At 38.0% G+C, this 16,331-nt stretch overlaps 1 protein-coding gene across 1 annotated transcript; it reads left to right on the top strand.

Annotated features, from left to right (window-relative positions):
- The first annotated feature begins 1,086 nt into the window (after window positions 1-1,086).
- On the top strand, window positions 1,087-10,026 carry LOC107782033 (protein GET1-like). Its single transcript, XM_016602867.2, has 7 exons — window positions 1,087-1,331; window positions 1,675-1,754; window positions 2,344-2,414; window positions 4,211-4,281; window positions 4,358-4,439; window positions 4,677-4,726; window positions 9,643-10,026. The coding sequence occupies exons 1-7, from the start codon at window positions 1,224-1,226 to the stop codon at window positions 9,712-9,714; spliced, it is 534 nt and encodes a 177-aa protein (XP_016458353.1). The 5' UTR covers window positions 1,087-1,223; the 3' UTR covers window positions 9,715-10,026.
- The last annotated feature ends 6,305 nt before the right edge of the window (window positions 10,027-16,331 follow it).

Raw genomic sequence — 16,331 nt, 5'->3', positions numbered from 1 at the left:
CAAAATCAAAGGATTTTTCTCAAACTTCATAAAACATCGACTTTAGCAATTTAGGTCAGAATCATGTCAAACGGACTCTGTTTTCAACCAAATTTTACAAAAATGACTTAAACTATATATAAGACCTATACCGGGCGCCAGAACCAAAATACGGGCCCGATACCATCGCTTTCTAATCAGATTTCAGTTCAAAATTCCTTAAACATTTTTAGAAAATAATTTTACTTAAAAATTCATATCTCGGGCATGAGACCTCAGAATTCGATTCCGGGCATAGGCCCAAGTCCCATATTTTCCTACGGACCCTCCGGGACCGTCAAATCACGGGTTCGGGTCCGTTTACCCAAAATATTGACCGAAGTCAAATTTATTCATTTTAAACTCAAATTTCATCATTTTTCACAGAATTTCATATTTAAGCTTTTCGGCTACGCGTCCGGACTGCGCACGCAAATCGGGGCAACTCTAAATGAGGTTTTCAAAATCTCGAAAGTACAAAATGCAATTAAAAACAGGTGACATCACAATGTTCGTATGTCAGTTAAACCTAATAATATGGAGTCTTTTTTTTTTGTTTTGTATTTTTCAGTTTGATTTCCAGTAAGGAATAAGATGAAATTCATATTATGTACTTGGGAAAATAAAAGTTATTTTTTAAAGCCATGAAGAATATAATATTGTTACAAGATATATTTAAGTAGAAGTTAGCATATTATTCTATCATGTCGAGGAACTAAAGCAAATGCACAATTTCTATACCAAAATCACGATAAGACATTAGAATAATTTTATGTGACGTACGTAATTTTTTCTTTATTAAGTTGGTCATATATTATTAATATATTAGTTATTTTCAAGAATTTGTGATTGTTAAAATTTATTTTATAACTCAATTATATAGTTTAACAAAATTTGTGTTATTCTTAAAATTGTATAGTCATTGATATAAAGTACATAATCATTTATTGAATGTAGTTTTTAAATATTTCACAAAAACTTGATGAAGAAAATAATATTATTCGAGTAGGAAAGGAGTTTAGAATTGTTTAATTTTTTTATATTATTATAAAGGCATGAAGCCCCAATGCGAAAAAAGAAAGATTAAAAAGCTGGAAAATCCAAGCTCATATTGGTTACAAAGGCGACGAGGACACGGATCGAGAAATCCAAAATAGGCAAAGCAAAAAAGTGCAATTCGAACCATAAAAACAGCAGCGACGAAAATGGAAGAATCAACGGCTAAAGTAGAGAGATCAATAGCCGCGCCGATGATATTCCTTATTGTCGTAGCTTTGCAATTCCTTTCCCGATATTTCGAAATCAATAAAAAGGTTATTCTTCTCTTCATTTTTCATGTTCTTTATATCACAATTTTCCTTTTAAGTTTTCTATTAAACAATTTTCGGTTTAAGTTAATTTCACAATGACTCGATAATGAATATCATTTTTTTTAATCTTAATTTTGATTTGGTGAAATAGTAGCTTTTAAGTTTTTGCTTTTGATAGATATTAAACATCTGTCGATATGTTAATGATTGATTTGTTCAGTGGGGAGGTTTGAGTCAATTCGGTTTGTTGTTCTATAACTATCATGGATATCTTAATATTTGGGAAATAATTGCTTGTTTTGCAATTGATGTTATTCTGTGATATGAACTGTTAAACTTTTTTCAGAAAGGTTCCACAAGTTCCGAGGATATACAGTTGCGAGCAGAAATTAAGCAGCTGCTAAAGGAGGCAAGTGCCTTGTCACAGTAAGTGATGTCTTGTTTAGTAATCAGACTTCACATCTAGTCTTTGTTTTTTCTTTTTAATAACAAAAGTGCCCGTCCAGCTTGGGCGCATGGCATACCTACTAATCCACCGGGTACCTGCTACTCCCACCAGCACAGCACAGGTACCTAATTCAAGGCTTCGACAAATGAGAATAAATCACCTAGAGATTTTTTATCTTTGCTGGTATTGCTAGAATTTGAACCATGATCTCCATGGTCGAATCCAACGTCACTCACCGGGGGGCTACACCTTTGGTGCACATGTAGTTTTAGTCACTTAAATTACTAGTATCTTTTGCTTTGTACATCAAAGCTTATCCTAAGCAAGATTTCATTTTGATTCTTCTTTGCTGTGAATTTTCACAGATTTTCTTTTATGTTGAGTTACTATAGTTATACTTGATTGATAAGTGGGTTGATAGTCAATAATATATACTGAAACTAGAAAGTGGAGTTTCCAGAGGACACGTGATAGTTTTTTCTTTTCATATGGTAAATAAAACTGATCATGTCATTAGGGAGGTTCTATGGTATTGAAAATTGATTAGTGCCTTCGGATATATTTCAGGCCGTCAACATTTGCACAAGCTGCAAAACTGAGGAGGTTAGCTACAGCCAAGGAGAAGGAACTTGCCAAAAGTATGGCTTACATCTGTCTTCTTTAGAATAAAAACTAGTACTTTACTAGTAATCCATACCTAGAATGACAAACACTACATGGCTGTGCTGCCCTGGCTTGATATAGTAGCTTTTAGAAGGAATATTGGACTTCTGTATATTCTGATATGATATGTTCAGCTGTTTTCTTGCTATAGGGAATAGAACATTGCTGATAGAACTTACTGGTTACTGCCAGGGACAAATTTCTTCACCCACTTAATGAAGTGATTCATCTTCCATGAATTTTATGCCTAAATTTAGCAGATTGTGCCCAGATTTATGCTGCCTCTTGTAGACAAAAGAACAGTCATCATATCCCACCAAATTACATTTGTGATGGGAAAGATTACTTTAAAAGAATTGATGATCCTCATTATCAATAGCATTGCAAAGCAAAGAACGAGCATTCTGCAATGAGGTCCAAATGAATGTAAATCATGTCCATTGTACTCAGCCTACCATGGCTATGAAACCATGAGATAAAAGAATACTTGGAAATAGCTAATCTTTTCAATTTTTCTATAGTAATTTGAATGGCCAGATACATATGCAACCCCCTAAACTTGTCCATATTTTTCATCTAAGCATGTGACCTATTGAACACCTAACTTCTGGTTAAAGTGTGTCTATTAAACACAAGATGCTGACCTGGCATGTGACGTGCTTTCCACTCTAATTTGAGCGTGTCCAATGGCTCTACATTAAGCTAGAAGAATGATTTTGACGGAAAATGTAACATTTCGCTGGAAAAATGAATTTTTTCCAGAGTCATTTTTCCTATAGAGATTCAGACCTAGTTGCTTATTCTTCTGATTTTTAGGATGATGACTCCAACCCAAATTTTTCCCTCATAGCGCATGCGTAGCCAATGATGGTAAATAGATTGTTCACTATGCTGAATCTATAGCAGTGTTCATTAGAATACAATTAGCTTACATATGTACTAATATACTATATCATCATCATCATTATGATGTTGAAGAACATCAACTTTTCGAAATTATGAAAGGAAAAACATAGTTATAGCAGATTGAAAGATAAATTACTATATATTCATGTATGGAGAAGAAACTACAGCCTCCTTCTATCATCGAGAATCAAGTCCACGACCTCACTTTGGAGATAAGATTTGTGAAATTCACAACAAAGCGAGGCGTTGATGATGAAGTGGAAAGATCTATCAGCGTGTACTAAAGTTCTAGTCCGAAGGGCAGGAATAAACTACATCATCGGAGAAAATGGAGATCGCCGAAAACTTTTCGAAGGACCCTTCTGATCTCTCTCTCTCTAGAATTCTTCTTCTTCAAATTCAAGCTCCAACACCATCTCCGAGAAAAAGAATTGTTGTGGGAATTTGGTATTTTGCTGGAATCTTCTTTCCGGTCAACTCCTATTCTCTCTTTATCTTATTTTTCCTTTCATATCTTGACTTTTTCTTTACTGGTGTGTTCTTTTTTGATTGGTTTGTTTGCCATGTCAATAGCAAGTGATAGTCACGCTCAGAAACTACTTTGGAGTTGCTAAATTTGTGTTTAATAGACACACTTTGAGGATAGGTTAGGTGTTCAATAGGTCATAGGCTTAGTTTAAGTGTCTAAATGAAAAATATGGACAAGTTTAGGGGGCTGCATATGTTTTTTAGCCAATTTGAATAGTGAAAAGGCTAGATTGAGTTGAATGCAAGAGCGTTTCAAATGTAGAGGAACAAGGTGCAGCATACTAACTCTTTCAGCTCAACATGAAATTTATCAATAATTTAGACATTTCTGATGCAGATCAAGCAATTCGCAGCAAAGAGACGAAATTGTCATATGATACATACACAAAAGGCCTAACTATTTTGCAGGTATGCATGGGTTAGTTAAGTGGTTTACAAGCTTCATTTAAGTTGTAATATGCTTATTCACCTGCTAATCACACAGGTCTTGACGTACTTGTTGCTGGTTATCTGGTTTTGGCGTATTCCTGTGGCTTCTATATCTAAGCAGCTCGTACAGCCTTTTGGTAATGATGTTAATTCCTAGATTTTTGAGCTGTAGTCATATCTGCATGACATTTCGTGAATGTGATGTATGCTTATAATGTACACATTTTCCAATTTGCTTTGCTGTGTCTTTCATTGCGGTTTATGGACTAATGTACATTTGATTGCTTTCGCCAGCTTTTAGGATATCCTTGTTTATATTTCAATCGAGCAATCTACCAGTGACATACTGATCTGCTGTTCTTCCACTTTTGCAGGTAAGATGTTGTCTTGGCGAGCTGGAGGTCCTACCAATGAAAATGTTATGGTAATGATTAGTCGCGAATATTTCTTTAATGTTGATTTGTTTCTTTTTGGGGAAATAATGACGGAATGAAGCAGACCTGTGAGAGTAGGTCTTACGGTTAGAGCCTCTGCTTGAACCTCACTACTACCTATTTATTAACTTTGTGAGAATGCACGGGAGAAAATATTATTGATTAATATTGACAATGATACAATGAGCCCTATATATATATAATACATGTCCATACTCCTAATACATATGAGATTAGGGTTATTTACTACTATTTAACTATCAAACTAACACTCCCCTCAAGCTGGTGCATATAAATCATATGTACCGAGCTTGTTACATATATAACTAATACGACCAGTGAGGGACTTGGTGAAAATATCAGCAAGCTGATCATTCGACTTTACAAATTTTGTAGCAATATCTCCCGAGAGTATCTTTTCTCTAACAAAGTGACAGTCAATCTCGATGTGTTTAGTTCTCTCATGGAACACTGGATCTGACGCAATATGAAGAGCAACTTAATTATCATACACAAGTCCCATCTAACTAATCTCACCAAATTTCAACTCCTTGAGCAACTGTTTGATCCAAATTAGCTCACAGTCACATGTGGCCATAGCTATTGCTCGATATTCTGCTTCTGCACTAGACCAAGCAACCACATTCTGTTTCTTGCTCTTCAAAGATTCCAAATTTCCTCCTACTAAGACATAATATCCAGACGTAGAACGTCTATCAAAAGGTGATCCTACCCAATCAGCATCTGAGTGTCCAACGATCTGCTCATGGCCTCGATTCTCAAACAATAAGCCTTTGCCTGGAGCTGATTTTATATACCGAAAAATGCGGATAATTGCATTCCAATGACTATCACAGGGAGAATCCATAAACTTACTCACAACAGTCACAAGAAAGGAAATGTCAGGTCTAGTCACTGTGAGGTAATTTAATTTACCAACCAACCGCCTATATCTTGCAGGATCTCTAAGAGGCTCCCCCTGTCCTGGCAGAAGTTTAGAATTCGGATCCATCGGAGTGTCAACAGGTCTACAACCCGTTATTCATGTCTCCTCAAGAATATCTAAGGCATACTTCCGTTGTGAGATCACAATACCTGAGCTAGACTGAGCGACCTCAATACCCAGAAAATACTTTAATCTGCCCAGATCCTTAGTCTGAAAGTGCTGAAAGAGATGTTGCTTCAACTTACTAATACCATCCTGATCATTGTCGGTAATAACAATATCGTCAACATAAACAACCAGATAAATACAGAGATTTGAAGCAGAATGTCGATAAAACACAGAGTGATCAGCTTCACTACGAGTCATGCCAAACTTCTGAATAACTGTGCTGAACTTACCAAACCAGGCTTGAGGAGATTGCTTTAGACCATAGAGGGATCGGCGCAACCGACATACAAGGCCACTAGACTCCCCCTGAGCAACAAAATCAGGTGGTTGCTCCATATAAACCTCATCCTCAAGGTCACCGTGAAGAAAAACATTCTTAATGTCCAACTGATAGAGAGGCCAATGGCGAACAACAGCCATGGATAGAAAAAGGCGGACTGATGCAATTTTAGCCACGGGAGAGAAAGTATCACTGTAATCGAGTCCAAATATCTGAGTATACCCTTTGGCAACAAGACGAGCCTTAAGTCGATCAACTTGGCCATTTGGACCAACTTTGACTGCATACACCCAACGAATACCAACAGTCGATTTACCCGAAGGAAGAGGAACAAGCTCCCAAGGCCACTCGTATGTAAAGCAGACATCTCGTCAATCATAGCCTGTCGCCATCCAGGATGAGACAGTGCTTCACCTGTAGACTTAGGGATGGAAACAGAGGACAAAGATGACACAAATGCACAATGGGATGATGACAGACGATGGTAACTTAAACCGACATAATGAGAATTAGGATTAAGTGTGGACCGTATACCTTTTCGTAGTGCAATCGGTTGATTAAGAGGAGATAAGTCCGCAGTATTAGCAGGGTCAGGTGCAGGACGTGAATTAGCTGGGCCTGATGCTGGGCGCGGATGGCGATGATAAGTCAGGAGTGGTGGAGCTGTATAAGGTTGAACTGGACTAGGTACTGGCACTAGAGCTATAGTGAACTGGACTAGGTGGTGGCACTAGAGCTATAGTTGGTGGAACTGGACTAGGTGGTGGCACTGGAGCTATAAGTGGTGGAGCTGCAACTGGAACTGTAGGTGGTGGAGCTGCAACTGGAACTGTAGGTGGTGTAGCTATGGAGGAAGATGAATGAGAGATAGAGACTGAATTTCCAAAAGAAGGAACTGGTAGCACTTCAGAAATATCCAAGTGATTAACTGGACATGCAAAGTATGATTGGGTTTCAAAGAAGGTAACATCAGCAGACATAAGAAATTGCTAGGCCAGGAGAATATCATCGATATCCCTTTTGCGTTCTCGAGTAACCCAGAAATATGCACTTAAGAGCACGAGGAGCTAACTTATCTTTTCCTGGAGTAAGGTCATGAACAAAGCACGTACTCCCAAAGACACGGGGTGGAAAAGAGAACAAAGGTAAGTGGGGAAACAAGACAGAGAATGGAACTTGATTTTGGATAGCTGAAGATGGCATACGATTAATAAGATAACAAGATGTAAGAACTGCAGCCCCCAAAACGCAGCGGAACATGAGATTGTATGAGTAGGGTACGAGTAGTTTCAATAAGATGTCTATTCTTTCTTTCAGCTTCCCCATTTTGTTGGGATGTGTACGGACAAGATGTTTGATGAATAATCCCATTGGAGTTCATAAACTACTAAAATGGGGAAGACAAATACTCTAGGGCATTATCACTACGAAATGTGCGGATAGAAACCCCAAATTGATTTTGAATTTCAGCGTAGAAGGTCAGGAAAATAGAAAACAACTCAGATCGATTTTTCATCAAAAATATCCAAGTGCACCTGGAATAATCATCAATGAAACTGACAAAATAGCGGAATCCCAAGGTAGAACTGACCCGACTAGGACCCCAAACATCGGAATGGACTAAAGTAAAAGGTGATTCTGCTCGATTATCAAGACGCCGCGGGAAATGGGAGCGGGTATGCTTACGAGCTGACATGACTCATACTTTAGAGTGGACAAGTGAGATAAGCTAGGTACCATTTTCTGAAGTTTGACAAATTGGGATGTCCTAACCATTTGAGTAATAAATCGGGTGAATCAGTAATGTGACAAGTTAGTGGAGGAAGACAAGATGCGAGTCCATGTGATTTTGTAAGGATAAGGTAATAAAGTCCATCTGATTAACGTCCGGTACCAATGATCCGCCCCGTATTGAGTTCCTGTATAAAAACAAGGTCATCAAGAAATAAAACAGCAGATTTAAGTGATTTGGCTAAGCGACTAACGGCTATGAGATTAAAAGGACTACCAGGAACATAAAGAACTGAGTCTAAAGGTAAGAAAGGAAGTGGACTCGCTTGACCTATTGCAGTTGCCATGGCTTGATATCCATTGGCCATTGTGAATGTTGGAAGAGATTGAGAATATGAAATACTAGTAAAAAGAGATTTGTTACCAGAAATATGATCAGATGCACCTGAATCAATGACCCAAGACTCAGAAGTTGAAGATTGGGAGACACAAGTTATGCTACTATTTGTTGGAACAACGGAGGCTAATCCTGAAGATGTCTGTTTACGTGCTTTGTACTGAAGGAATTCAATATAATCCGATAAAGAAACCATCTGGATTGGATTCAATGTTAAAGGCTTCTAATACGAATGCCATTATAATATTGTGCCGGAAAAAAGCAGAATTTTTCAAGGAATTACTGTTCTCGCCAGAAAACTTACTGTTCACGCCGGAAAAATCTCAAAGTGCTCGGAATATAAAGAAAACAATATGGGCCTGGTCGGAATTACTAAAAAATAGGACTGTCCTGAAGAAATTTTCCAAAAAGATGACCGGAACACTATTCACGCGCCGGCGCGTGGGTCTGACGCGCTGCCGGTGTCAGAACATCTGGAGGTGCGTGAGAGCGCATGGACGTGTTCTGCCGGTGTGGTTTTCTGGGGTTTGGTCGCCTGAGAAACCCTCACCTGGTGGTGGTGTTATTTTTCATAAAAAACCCACCAGAGAAGGGATTTCGCAAAAAAAGAGCCCGAAAGTCACCGGAAAAAAGGCACGGTGACTGTTCCGGACTCGCTGGTAACTGCATAGCGGGGATTTATGGCATTTCACCATGTGAGAATGCATGGGAGAAAATATTATTGATTAATATTGACAATGATACAATGAGCCCTATATATATATATAATACATGCTCTACTCCTAATACATATGGGATTAGGATTATTTACTACTATTTAACTATCAAACTAACAAACTTAATAGAAAAAAGAGTAAATACTGGGTATGTTGTTGTTGATGTTGTTCTAATAGAAAAAAGAGTAAAAGAGAAGGGTTTAAAAGATTTACTCACTAGGTATCGTTATATTTTCCTGGGGCTTTCAGAGAAGCACCTAAGAATTTAGGAAACTATTTCTCTGCAGTATTCGTCATTCCTCACTTCCCACGAAAAGCTAACATTTATCAACATTCTTCAAGTATCTTGTTGTGATCGTATAGTGTCCAATCTTGTATACGGGAGTTTTCTCCCTTTTGATTAATACAATTTACCTTATCAAAAAAAATAAAAAACAACATATGATTAATAGGATCTACAGTCCTTTTCTTTTCCTACTTTATCCTGAGTTTTGAAGAGAATTACCTTGTTGGAGCTTATTGTACCTTTGGTTCTTTATATTGGTCCAAGTCTAATGTGCATAAAAGGCAGCACTTGTAACATATCACCAAAAAAAAAAAGAAAAACCCAAAGCTGCTTGTGTTTTGGCTGAATGACATTTTGAACTGTTTGTTTATTGCAATTGCAGGTGGGGATTATTCCATGGTTGATATTGTCTACGAGAGTCAGCAAATCTATCTGCCGAAGAATATTCAACTAGGAGGAGAAAGTATAAGTGACATTAGTGTGCACTGACCCTTTTTTTCCCTTTCTTTTTGATATCTATTTCATTGTATTGTCAATTCATTAGGATTTGTACATTGAATGTGCTACACCCCTGTAAGGATTACCCTTTTTCTTTTTCTGGAAGTAGGAACAGATGCGATGAGTTAGAAGTCATATTAGAAAGGAGTGCTTCTATATGGCTTCTTTTGGTTTTGAAAAGCAAGTGCAGTTTTCGGTTGTTGGATTTTTTAGGGATAAGTTTGTAATATTTAGATTTTGTCAAGTGGATCCGCTTTTTGAGTTGAAATATAATTATATTGTGTGCATTTGGTATACAAAAGAGGATTTTGTAGTGACAGTGCTAGACATAATTTGCACAATCACGTCAGCCTTGTTGTTGATGCTGCATAGGGTTGAGCTACGTTGGCTTGGTTCAGCTACAACATTCTCAAATTGGTTATAAACTTCGTCCTTTCCTGCAAAATTAAGTACAATCCACAGTCAGGATTTAGTGTGTATATGATATTTGCTTCAGTGTGTGGTTAATGCAATGTACATATTGCCACTGACTGCTTTTGTTTGTCGCAAACTGGCAATGCTTGTAAGATAGATGCATAACCCACTTTTTGTTTTTAAGTGATTTAAATATTTGAATTTTTTTAGCTTATCAATATTTTTCTCTAGCTCTCTTCCCTGAGCAGGTCACAGCACCATGTCCTTCAGTTGATTAGCAATGTAGCTGTTTGCCCCTCTGGAGTGTTAGTTCACCTGCCTAATGTCTACTTATAGCCTGTTTGGCCAAGTTGCAAAAATCAGCTTATTTTGAGAAGTGTTTTTTTTAAAAGTTCTTTTATCAAAAGTACTTTTGGTGAGAAGCCGTTTGTGTTTGGCTAATTAGTTTGAAAAACACTTCTGAGCAGCAATTAGTGTTTGGCCAAGCTTTAAAAAACTGCTTCTAAGTGTATTTTTCTCAAAAAAGTGCTTTTGGAGAGAGCTACTTTTTTCTGCTTCTGTTTCTCCTCAAAAACACTTTTTTTCCTTCTAGAAGCTTGGCCAAACACCTTAAATTGAGGTCAAAAGTGCTTTTGGCCAAAAAAAGCACTTTTCGCCAAAGACAAGCTTGGCCGAACATATGCTATTAGTCACCACTATTCTAGTGCTGTAGGTCTGCTGTCACATCCGTGTTAACATATCCCTATTCAGAATTCATTATTTTTTTAGGATGCACTCTTTAGTCTGGCTTTCACTTTTAGAATGTTATTGCACATGTTAACTACCTTCTCTTTTCTTCCATTAACTCTAAAATTTCCCTAATAAACACCAAGTTGGTATCAAGAAGTATGTGCAAGTTGTGTATATGACTCAACCTGAGTCATTTACAGGCACTCATCAAGTTTGTTCAGCTACTTATATATACTAACGTTCCCCGTCAAGCTTCTGAAACCATGTTGACTACTCAAAGAATGTGTTTCAGTAACTTGATTCTGAATCTCTCTAATTATAGAAGTAATTGATACAATTAAGTTGACTAGAATTGGAGTTACAAATTCTAGGTTAATTCTTCAAGTACCATATCCCAATTTGTTCGTTGCTCTCTCTTTCAGGTTTTTGACTTATCTCTCAGCCATATGTGAGGATGATGTTCAGGGGAAGAAGCTAATGCATGCAGCCATCAATCCGCTGTTTTGCGTTCCAGTTTCTGGAAGTTCTGAAAATGATAAATCTGTGGAGAACTATAGTGAAACTAGAGATGCAAAACCTGCTTTACTTTGGAGTGTCTTGTATACTCAAGAGCTTACTAAGGTATCTGGAATACCCTCTTTTACCTTTTTTGTTTTTGGTTTGCTCTACACAGCTACCAGCTTCCATTTTGTTTCAATATGAATTTTCTTCAGTTCTTGTTTCATTTCGCTAAAGGAAATGTGCTATTCGTTTTGATAATGCTTTTTGTTTGTAAAAATACTGAAACTGCTATCAAGCGCCTTTCGCTTTTTAGGCCTTTGCTGTCAGTCAATTTTGTTTCCTTCAGGGTTATGGATTATTTTGGCCTGGAATCTTCTGCACATTTAGATAGAGGTTATCAACTTATCATATAGAATATCTAACATGTTCATTAGTGTAAACATAAAAAAAACATGTTCATTAGTGTCACTGAGCATAGTACATTAGTTGGTTGGCGGATAGGAATTAACTACTCTTGAAGTTTATCACCCGTGTTTTGTTTAGAGTTGAAAGCCAGACGAGCAGTTGGATTGCTTATCGCCGAATTCAGTCATTATTTTATTCCGGAGGGAGGGTGTGGTATCAATATTCATGGATTAGATTCCATGGGATTAAGTGTGAGAATTACCCTTTAGATCCCCTCTTATAATGGGGCTAAGGATAGCTTTTGCTTCATTTCTCTTCCTCCTTGCCCTTCATCTCCCTCCAACACTGAGCCTTTCCAGTTACATCTTGCTACCTCCGGCGACTCCTCTTCCCTGCAGATTGCTTTACTTGTTGTCGGTCGATCCACCCTCCAAGAGAGAAAAGACCATGTAGCTGAGATTATGATTTTCTGCCTCCCATCCCCTCCTCTTGTTCCCTCCCTTAAGCTGATTGCTCTGTCTCTTTCCTTTCATTTGTCTTCCTTGTAATTATTTCTCCTGCCCTTGCAATTTAATGTTCTCCACCCCTTTATTTTTTTTTCCTATGATTTTTTTCCCTTTGTTATTCTTCTCTTCTCCTTTTCCCCGAAAACATTCTACTTTTATGTCCTGTAATATTTACGTTTTGCTAACTATGCAACAATCTTCTTCTCTCTCTATTTTCTTCCCAACAATTATTACATTCTATTAACCAGGTTGCGATTCTTCTTCTGTAAATTATGGATAATTAGTGTTAGATTGATGGACATTGGATGGACATGAATTTGTGATGGAAAAATCAAATATTGTAGTGTAGTTAATTAATCTAGTTTCTTATATATTATATAATCCCTTGTTTTGCATGAAGATTATACTTGGACTGATATTTCAATTTTCGTGTAAAACGCAAGATTGGGTGGGTTACTGTTAAGGTACACATGGGATTAAGCAAACTGTACCAAACGACAAGCACAAAATATCGGGTTGTGATACACCTTGCGATCCCCAAATAATTAATCATTTATCCATGAGCTAATAATCTCAATTCATGCGACATGCTACCAAATGGTCCCCGAGTTTGTGATCTATGTCCGGCGTGTTGTCCTGACTTTCCCGAATTCCGTCCATCAGTTTTAGGATGTACTAGATAACATCATTTGTACCCCCATGCCAGATGGGAGTCCATACTACCATGATCTTCTGGTTGCTACAGAAAAGGTAACACATTTTGCTTTTCTTAAATGGACCTCTTTTATGTTGGTCCCTATTTTCTTTTTTCCCTGATAGCTGCCGCCTTTTTTCTTCTTTCATCTTGTGCTTTACCTTCTTTGTCATGGCCTGTTTGCGTGCATATCACAAGGGCTTATAGTGATATAGGAGAAGGGTAGATCCTCAGACATTGACCCGTTTGGTGTTCTTGTGCTATTTTTGTGTAGATATTTCAAGAGCTGTACTTTGAGTCGAGGGTCTTTGAAAACAACTCTCTCTACTCCCACAGAGTAGGGGTAAGGTCTGCGTACACACTACCCTTCTCAGACCCTACTTGTATTGGATATGTTGTTGTATTTCAAGAGCTGTACTTTGGTGAAGAATTCTTTCCCAAGACAGCCTCGTTGGAGGAGGGTGCTGTCGAAGAGCTGAAGGACTAGAGACCAAATTGATGCTGCTGGATATGTTGTCATTTTAGCTGACAGTTGGCAGAATAATACAGTTTGGCATGGACAATGACGAGGAGAATATACTTGAGGTGGTTTCTGTCCCTATATTCCAATGTTGAAGTCTTTACTTGAAATTATTTCGTTGTTGTAAGAGTAATAGCTATAGCCAGGGGCGGAGCTAGCATTCGGATTACGGGTTCAGCTGAATCCAGTAATTTTAGTTCAAAACATGTATTTGTCTTAAGAAATTATTTGAATGTATACAAATTATTAATTTAGAACCCAATAACTGAAAAAAACTAAAATTCCGAACCCATAAACTTCAAATTCTGGTTTCGCCTCTGGCTATAGCTAGCCTTTCTAGTTTCTTCGGCCTACAAATGAACAGGAAGGAGCGTAGAGGGTTGGCACGAGACTTGGAATGTTGAAGTTTGGCAAAATGCCAAAGTCCCACATCGGTTGGGAGTTAAGTTTGGGGGGGATTTTCCCCCTATAAAAGAAGGCCTAATGTTTAGGATTGAAACACACCTCTCATTTGCCTTCTCATCTGTTTAAGACATTTGTATCTTCTCTCTTTAGTATTATTTCACTTGTATTTTTGGAGTGGAATAAAATATTGGTTGTGTCCGAGGAGTAGGCAAAATTAGCCGAACCTCGTAAATTCTGGTGTTCCCTTTATTGTTGCTTTACTGTCTTATTTATTATTTGGTGGTTGTCCTAATTTTTGGTATAGTAGTTGTGACTTATTCACACTATATACATTTGGCTTCCGCAACAATTGGTATCAGAGCCAAGGTACTGTCTAAGTATGCTCTGTGGTTGTAACATAGTCTGATCTTCCACATCAGAAAAGATTTATCTTGGTAACTGAGTCAAGGTTCTGTCTGAGTATGCTCTGTGGTTGTAGCTTAGTCTGATCTTCTACACCAGAAAGGAAATAATCTTGATTTGTGTCGTCAGCTATTAAATAATATTTGTGTCAAAGATGAGAGACAATAAACAAGAAGAATCTACATCAAGTGTCAACAATACGTAATCATTGGCATCTTCGCTTATGACAAGAATTGTGTCAAATTCGAAATTTGCGGTAGAAATATTTGACGGGTCCGGACATTTTGGGATGTGGCAAGGCGAGGTTCTAGATGTCCTTTTTCAACAAGGGCTAGATCTTGCTATTGAAGAAAAGAGACCAGATGTTATTGGAGAAGAAGATTGGAGAATTATCAATCGTGTTGCTTGCGGTACCATTCGATCCTACCTTGCTAGAGAGCAGAAATATCCATACACAAAGGAAACTTCTGCAAGTAGATTATGGAAAGCACTGGAGGATAAATTTTTGAAGAAAAACAGTCAAAATAAATTGTACATGAAGAAGAGACTGTTTCATTTCACCTATGTTCCTGGTACCACGATGAATGAACATATCACCAGTTTCAATAAGTTGGTCACAAATTTGCAAAATATGGATACAACTTATGATGATGGTGACTTGGCCTTGATGTTGTTGGAGTCACTTCCTGATGAGTACGAGCACCTTGAAACTACTCTACTCCATGGAAATGACGAAGTTTCTCTCAGAGAAGTTTGTTCGGCTTTGTACAGCTATGAACAAAGAAAGCGAGAAAAACAGAAGGGCGGAGAAGGAGAAGCACTATTTGTGAGGGGTCGTCCTCAAAGTCAAACGAGGACAAAGAAGGGAAGATCCAAGTCAAGATCCAGACCCAGCAAAGATGAATGTGCCTTTTGTCGAGAAAAAGGGCACTGGAAGAAAGACTGTCCGAAGTTGAAGAATAAGGCCAAACATAACAATGGAAAGACCATTATGGATTCAAATGTAGCTGATTGTGATGATTCAGACTTCTCATTAGTTACAACAGAGTCATCAACATCATCAGACATATGGTTGATGGACTCGGCTTGTAGCTATCATATGTGTCCCAACAGGGACTGGTTCGTGGAATTTCAAGAAGGAGAATATGGAGTCGTCCACACAGCGGATAACAGCCCTCTTACCTCATATGGCATTGGTTCAATATGATTAAGGAACCATGATGGAATGATCAGAACATTAACAGATGTTCGATATGTACCGGATTTGAAGAAGAATCTCATCTCTGTGGGAGCCCTAGAATCAAAAGGGTTCAAAATCATTGCAGAAAATGGAGTGATGAGAGTATGCTCCGGTGCACTAGTGGTAATGAAGGCTAATCGGAAGAATAATAATATGTACCGCTATCGTGGTAGTACAGTTATTGGGACAACGACAGTGACATCCAGTGACGACAAAGAGGCAGAAGCAACCAAGCTATGGCACATGCGCTTGGGACATGCTGGAGGAAAATCCTTGAAAACTCTATCAGATCAAGGATTGTTAAAAGGAGTAAAGGCTTGCAACTTGGAGTTTTGTGAGCATTGTGTCAAAGGGAAACAGACAAGGGTTAAATTTGGTACAGCGATCCATAATACTAAAGGCATTTTGGATTATGTACACTCTGATGTTTGGGGTCCTTCCAAAACACCTTCATTGGGTGGGAAGCACTATTTTGTAACCTTTGTTGATGATTTTTCTCGAAGAGTGTGGGTGTATACAATGAAAAACAAAGATGAAGTGCTGGGAATTTTTCTCAAATGGAAGACGATGGTGGAGAATCAAACAGGCAGGAGGATCAAGTGTATTCGCACAGACAATGGAGGTGAATACAAAAATGATCATTTCAATAAGGTCTGTGAAAATGATGGCATCGTCCGACACTTCACTGTTAGACATACACCACAACAGAATGGAGTGGCAGAACGTATGAACCGGACCTTGCTGGAGAAGGTACAGT

Source organism: Nicotiana tabacum, chromosome 3, assembly GCF_000715075.1.
Source record: "Nicotiana tabacum cultivar K326 chromosome 3, ASM71507v2, whole genome shotgun sequence".
Lineage (NCBI taxonomy): Eukaryota > Viridiplantae > Streptophyta > Magnoliopsida > Solanales > Solanaceae > Nicotiana > Nicotiana tabacum.
Note: the sequence above shows the minus strand (reverse complement) of the source record. Positions and strands in the feature narration are given on the sequence as shown.